The following is a 7,500-nucleotide window of genomic DNA, read 5'->3' as shown; positions in this document are numbered from 1 at the left end:
AGACGTACCGGTGAACAAATATCTCCATTCTCAAAACACTTCGTGATATCAGTAAAACTGCCGAGTTTACCCTCAGATGGCCTGATCTGTTTCATAGCGAGTCCAAAAAATGAAAATTAGTGCTCGTCTTATGTGGAAAGTAAAGTATTTGCCGTCAAGGAAACATTAAGATGCTATTCGCTTTGAAACAGATGATAGAGTTGAATGAGAAACAGCAGATTTACCAGTGATAAAACCATTTTGCGGGCACTCAAAGATCAGCGGTTTATGCCAGTCGTTGTCGTAGGATGCCGACCATGCGCATTGACTAACAGCTCTGTTGTAGCCACAGGTAACCTTCCAGCGTCGATCACGATGATGCTGATTATACTCGGAAGCGATCGAGCTTATAGAATTTCCTGAATAGGATAAAAAGATAATAGATGGTAGTTCTCCATACTAATTATATCACATTTGAAAAAAGAGCTGAGATGCGAAACGCGTGTCAAAGGTCCAGTATAATTCTCAAGTAAAGTTTGATAGTACTTAGTGAGTTCGTCAACAAGGAATACTGAAAAACTGCCACATCCCCAATGAAATAAAACGATGTTTCCAAAAAAATTGGGTATGACTTATTGTTGGTTTCAAACGGAAGCCGGATATTTCAGAATTTTAACTGCTAGAATATATAAACTAGTCGAAAGCCACTCACACAAGTTACTTACCAGCCCATTTTGTCAAAAAAAACAACAACAACAAAAAAGGTTAGGCCCTCCTCACGAAAAGGTATTTGTTTCTCAAATTATTTGGTCATCGTAAATAATCAAACCAAGTTTCCAAGTTTTGTAACTTCGCCCTTGCTCCCCGCATGGTAAAGACTCATAATTCCATGAATTGAGTAAAGTTTTCGGTTAAAGCAACTAATGACAGCTTACTTTCTGTAAATTTATACATGAAATAGCCTCCAGCTTCATTGATCTACTGTCCGTTACTGTTATCCTGGCAAGTGCAGTATCTTTTGGACTTGAGTTCACTGTTTTTTAGAGCGGTTTTACTGGGTAGTCCAGTGGCAAATAACAAGCGAATTGTTTCGCCAATAAGACACAACAAAAACAGCAGACAGCCACGTTTCATGATTTCTGGTTGAATAGCAAAATGTTGTTAATTACCCCCCAACATCCCATATATCCCATCACCGCACTCCTCAACAAACAGGATCAAAAGCCAGTGGATTGGGCATCTTTATTGAGGGAGCCCAAAGACTCGCGAGGAGACCCACTGGGAGGGAGGGATGGTGAAGAAAAAACAACTTGCTCGGACGGATGAGCTGATGACAGCAAGAACAATCAATCACGTGACAACAGATGTATAGAGATGGCGAGGGCCTCGGGCTAATTAAGTAATCCCTAAAGAATACTGGTGAACCAAATTTCGTTCCTTTGATAACGATGAAGTTGTTTCAATTGTTACGAAAGCTTATTGGTTTCAATGAGATATCCTCTCCAAAACATTTTTCTCTAATACTTATATTACTTCTTTCTTCTAAGTTTTTATGTTTTCTTTTCTTTCGTCAAATTTGCTTGCATTTGGTTTCTCGTTGCAATGTTATGTACTGGAAAATATATTTACATCCTTGCGTCAGCCCTACTCCCTGAAATTATTCATTCTGGTTTAAGTCAGTTTCCAAAAAAACGTATTTATGGTTTATGGATTAGCATTTATATACCGCACATATCACAAGGTCTCATGGCGGTTTACAATTCTTTCTTTAGGGTGAGAGCGGACGGTAGCTTGTAAAGGCGTCTCTGGCAGCTGCGATCAGTCCATCTTTTACCCACCCACCCATATACTTAAAAGGAGGACAGACCACGCTTGAACACCGCGGATTTCCCCCCTACTCTTCACGAACAGTTTGTGGATTTACTAACTTCCCGCAGTGTTGATTATTAGGAAAGGTTATCCGAGAAATCTTGAAAGTCTAACCATTTGCGGGTGTAATTACAAAGGCAGCACTTTCTCCAGAGTTATTTTAAAACCCTGAGTGTTGGTCCGGCCAGAGTCGAACTCACGACCTTCCTCGTGGTAGCCCGGTGCTCAACCAACTCAGCAACCGGTGCGTGGGATCTGGCAGATTCAGGTTCACCACAGCCTGTATTCCAAAGCGAGTCTTTTTCATCACAGGCTTATCGATCAAGGCAAGCATCGTTAGCGTCACAAACTTGGAAAGACGAATTCACCACTGACTCCATTGGTTAACAAAAATAAACACACAAAACAACCTCGTTGCCAGGGTCTACTCAGCTTTCAAGATGGCGGGGCGGAAAAGACGAATTTGCATATATTCGTGATAGCGTATCATGAAATTACGACCCAGGGGGTCTTCTCCGCCCTGCCATCTTGAAAACGGAGTAGACCCTGGGAACGAGGTTGCACACAAAACGTACAAAAATTCTCAACCGGTACAACGTTGGGTACACCAATGACGTCGCGATAATTTTGAATCATGAACTTGGTGTTCTTTAAGAAAATTACGAAAAAATAGCAGTGTTAAGTAGGCTGACAGCAAAAATAGAGAATAAAAAAAAATAAGCCGGTGAAAACGGTAATAATAGGCAAGAAATGTACACGGAGACCAGCTGTTCATTCATAGCACTGTTTCGACTCACTAAATTTTCCACCTCAAAAGGATTTCTAGTCTTAATCAATAGCTGTTTACAAAAGCCTCGCCATTATTAAAGTTGACCTCGTTGGCCAACAAAATTGCGGCATGATGCATTCCTAGATTGCTAAATCAAAATTCTTAGATAAATAAAACACTTTTGGAAACGATTGCTTCCCCTGTGATGTGTTTGACGTTGAATTGAATCAGGAGTTCCCGATTTTAATTAGTTATGAGTGTGTAGGTAGTGATTGAGAAATACATGCTAGAGTGACAGCAGTTGAAGTCTATCAGTGATTTATCGAAACTGTTGTCATCACAGGTTACCTATTTAGTTTGCTTCAAGTGCTTTAGCGTTACTCTACACTGAGCTTTCAGATAAAGACAACAAAATTTGCCTTCAGTACCCTTCGTTAATTGCTCAATTGATGTCCTTGATCTCACGTTGCATTTCCGTAACGGGTTTATTAGCACTGATGTTTATGCTAAACCCACCGATAGCCACCTCTATCTACCTTTTTTGAGTTCACACCCCTCACATTGCAAAAGAGCAGTCCCCTTTGGGATAGCTTTAAGAATCAAACGTAATTGTTCTACTAACGACTCTCTACAAAATAGGTGTAAGGAATACAAAGGGTATTTGAAATCTCAAAATTATCCGGCGGAGCTCGTTGATAAACAGGTCGACAAAGCTCTCAGTATATCAAGATCCGAACTTTTGAGCAAAAAGGTCAAACCAGATAAGAAAGTTTTTCCACTGGTGCTTGACTACAATCCAATTTTGCCAGATATCCAAAAAGTTAGCAAAAAGCACTTTCATCTATTGCGATCTTCCTCAGAAGTCAAAGAAATTTTTCCATCTAAGTCGATTTTTCCCGCTTATCGTAGAACAAAAAATCTTACTGAGGAGTTGTTAGTGCCATCCAAATTTCGGGTAACCTCCAGTAGAAATCAAAGAAAAGAAAACGGGGGTTGTTCAAAATGCAATAAGAAATGCGATCTCTGTAAAAATTATTTAATGCAAGCTTCGAAATTTCAAAGTTCAGCTACTGGTCGTTATTATCCCATTCAACAAAAACTTTCTTGTTCATCACAAAATGTTATTTATTTGGCCACTTGTGCCAAATGCAACCTGCAATATGTGGGCTCCACCTCGACTGAATTTAAAGTAAGATTTCGTAACCACAAGTTGAACATGCTGAAGAACAAAAGAACTTGTGAATTGGCCATCCATTTTAATAAGTCTGAACATGAAATTTCACAAATCGATTTCATCATTATCAAACAAATTAGATCTTTTGAAAATTATCTACATCTTGAACAATTGTTACTCACTAGGGAGGCCTATTGGACTGCGCAATTATTAACTTCTTACCAACCGAGCGCAAGGGCCGTACTGGGGAATGTTGGCCCGAGGTCGTGGCAGTACGGACCGAGCGCTGCAAGGTCCGTACAAAAACGACCGAGGGCTAATATTCCCTAGTACGGTCCCGAGCAAGTGAGGTTAGTAAGTTGTTTATTATATGGCTTTTAAATTACCTTATGCTTTGTTTTTGCAAGCCCGTAATCGGCCCGTGGGCATTACGGGAGAACAATGCCCTACAATTCAGTCACAATTAGCCAATCAGACCGCGCGTTATATCGGCTACAAACACAAGCCATATAATAATTACCCTAAATCCTCATGGTCTTAACAAAAGGCGGGAATTTAGATCAAAACACCGCATTAATTACTACAATTGAGTAGTTGTGACTGTTGACATTTTCCCAATATGATGCATTTTTATCGATATGTCACCTATAGTTCTTTACTTTGTCTTTGATTATCAAATCCATGTCACCTTGTAGCTTAGACCTTTGTTTTGTTACGTTTCCTTAATTTCCATATTTCTGCTCTGTATATATAAGCCGTTGTTTTGTGATTTGCAATCATTGTAAATAGTTTTTTAGTTTTTAACTTTTAACCTGAAGAAGGCCGAACGGCCGAAACATCGTGTATTAAACCCCGTCCAGAACAGTCAAGGGTTTGTCTCTTCGTCGCTTTTTTACGTACTCTAAACTCTCTCTCTCTCTCTCTCTCTCTCTCTCTCTCTCTCTCTCTCTCTCTCTCTCTCTCTCTCTCTCTCTCTCTTTCAAACATTGTAACGGTCACTTTTGAAAATGTATGTTGACTAGCATACGAAATGTCAAGTTCTTTAAAAAAATGCGTTGGAATACAATGTTTATCACCGCTGTTTGTGTTCTTTTCTTAATCAAGCTACGATGGCCTAAGAACAAATGTGGGTACATTGTATCTTAGCTGACAGTTGATTGCTCAATCAATCAAAAAAACAGTTGATCAATCGAATTGTTTAGCCTTCGATCGACAGCCCCAGCGGTTACTCCATGGACTATTGATCCGATAGTCAATCTGACCATCTAATCGACTAGACACATCTACGACCTAAAAAGGTCGATTTCGACCCAGGGACGAGGGTGTGTAAGGAATTGAAATAGAAGGAACTGATATTCCCGAAATATAATTTTATTGCATTTTATCGCCTGATTATTATTGTCACTTATTAAGATCAACGCTTGACATAAAGTAAGAAGTTCTCAATCAACTTTAGGTCAAACGTACAGGGGCCTGGGACAGATTACACGTACAGAATCGGAACAGTGTGACACGTTATTCATTTTCACACTCGTCAACCAAATCGAGGTCGGAAGTAGTCGGAACTTGCGCTGTCGATGGCGAGGTGGCTTTCGGCGGCTGGGTTGTCGTCGGCGGCGGGGTAGTCGTCGTTGGCGGCGGAGTAGTCGTCGTCGGCGGCGGGGTAGTCGTCGTCGGCGGCGGGGTAGTTGTCGTAGGCGGCGGGGTAGTCGTCGTCGGTGGCGGAGTAGTTGTCGGCGGCTGAGTGATCGGTGGTATGGGTGGTATGGGTGGTATGGGTGGTATGGGTGGTATCGGTGGTATCGGTGGTATCGGCGGTATAGGAGGCGGTTTCGGTATTACTATTCTAATTCTCCGCCTCTTCCGCGTCCAGCCATCAACAGATGGAATCATCAAAGTTGGAAACAATACCATTAAAATCAAAATATAAGCAGCTCTAGCCATTACTGCCCTGAAATAAAAAGAGAATTAATATCACCTCAGGAAAACATTTAATAAGCATGTTTATTGAAGGTTGAAGCGGAAAGTAAAGGATTAGTGGCTGGTCAATTTCACTCGATGTTGTTAGACAGTGAGTGATGGGTGAAGAATTTCGTCACGAGTGATTACTGACAAACTTACTTACAGACGAGACTTAACTGATTTGAGTGTAATGTGAAGTGCTATGAGCAATGTGAGCGTTAGCCCTACTAATGGAAATGGGCCCACACAAAGACAGAAAAACTCTGACCAGGGTGGGAATTGAACCCACGAACTTCGGGTCAAATCACCGCTGCTCTACCGACTGAGTTACAAGGTCAGACGAGAGCAGGCCGTGGGAATTGAAGATCTTAAAGTCACGGCAATGAACATGTACAGGGTGGGAATTGAACCAAGTCGTGGGTTCAATTCCCACCCTGGTAACAGTTTTTCTCTGTCTTTGTGTGGGCCCATTTCCATTAGTAGGCTAACGGTCACATGGGTCATATGGGGTAGAAATCTAGCACTTCATATTACACTCAAATCAGTTAAGTCTGTTCAAATATAAGTGCTTCACGGCCGACGTTTGCAAAAACGTAATCCTTCCCTGTTACTTACAGAAGAGCCGTGTCACTTCTCGGTGTGTAGGGGAAGGGTCCTGAAATGGACCCTTCCCGGCATTTAATAACATTTGCCCCATACGGAGGATAACAAGACATGAAATAGAAACAAACAGCAACAATTGCAATCCAGGGAGAGAGCAAGAGTGGCGGAAACCGCGCTACTGTAGGGCTACAAAGCGAACGAGAGGACATGGAATAAACGCTAGAGTGCGCAAGGTCATAAAACTAGAGCCAGCCCTCTCTCTTTCGGACTGAGTTACAATACATACAATACATATTTAATTGACCACTTCCCACAGGGGCTTTTCGGGGCCAATGAAACACAATCAAGAAAACTACAGAACGTAACAACAACAACTGTTAAGAATCCCAACTGGCCGGAGGCAAACCAATTGGCTATTAACAAGTGACTCGAGAAGTTGAACCACGGACTACCCGGAACAAATTCAACGAGTGGTCAGAACGAGTCCTGTACCCGGCACCTCCGCATCTCAAGGCAAACGTCCTAACCACTGGGCCAATGGGCCACACTGCCTCCTTCGTTAAATTAAAATAAAACTATTTCCGACAAAAACTGAGTATAAGAACTTTTATTCTTGACTGAAGGGGATATAAAAAAAAATAAATCAAAAAGAGAAAATAAAATAAAACAATTAGTGTATCAATTAGATTGCATCGATCACCCCTTCACTTGATACTCGGCCTCACAAAAAAATCGCTTATCGGCAACGCCTGACAAGCTGCAAAAGGATATTAATACTCTGAAAAGCTACGTCGATATAAACAGCAAGTTTGTACAAAAGTTTCAAGTATCACAAAGATATAGTTTACAGTCACGAATATTTTCCCATCTACACAAAGTTATCATTTTGGGGTTGGATCGTCAGAAAAGTGGTAGATATTTTAACATGTTTAACCTTGAAAAAGTTTTTGTCATTTCAAGATGCAGGATATTATATTTAGCAGTGCAAGCCCTTTGCAACGTTTTCTTTTAGGTTAACCCTCAGTTAAATATACTCTGTCGTTTTCAAGGAGTTGTTAAAAGCCGTAAATGCCAGAAAAAAAAAACTGAGCTCCCGAGAACGTCTGATCTCAGGTTAGATCGTAGCTTACCGTAGCCCACCGAA

At 41.1% G+C, this 7,500-nt stretch overlaps 1 protein-coding gene and 1 long non-coding RNA gene across 2 annotated transcripts in view; both read right to left on the bottom strand.

Moving 5' to 3' along the window:
• Nucleotides 1-2,182, bottom strand: part of LOC138035240 (hemagglutinin/amebocyte aggregation factor-like) — a 3,719-nt gene extending 1,537 nt beyond the window's left edge. Inside the window, exons 1-2 of the mRNA XM_068882053.1 lie at nucleotides 2,083-2,182; nucleotides 225-398 (exon numbers count right to left, since the gene is read on the bottom strand). Of these exons, the coding sequence (XP_068738154.1) occupies nucleotides 225-398; nucleotides 2,083-2,182 (274 nt within the window). The remainder of the gene's footprint in view (nucleotides 1-224; nucleotides 399-2,082) is intronic.
• Nucleotides 2,183-5,146: 2,964 nt separating this feature from the next.
• The window catches only part of LOC138035241 (uncharacterized), a 3,162-nt gene continuing 808 nt past the window's right edge, over nucleotides 5,147-7,500 (bottom strand). The window contains exon 2 of the long non-coding RNA XR_011129474.1: nucleotides 5,147-5,742. This is a non-coding gene — a long non-coding RNA (uncharacterized lncRNA). The remainder of the gene's footprint in view (nucleotides 5,743-7,500) is intronic.

Source organism: Montipora capricornis, unplaced genomic scaffold (genome assembly GCF_036669925.1).
Source record: "Montipora capricornis isolate CH-2021 unplaced genomic scaffold, ASM3666992v2 scaffold_332, whole genome shotgun sequence".
Taxonomy (NCBI): Eukaryota; Metazoa; Cnidaria; class Anthozoa; order Scleractinia; family Acroporidae; genus Montipora; species Montipora capricornis.
Note: the sequence above shows the minus strand (reverse complement) of the source record. Positions and strands in the feature narration are given on the sequence as shown.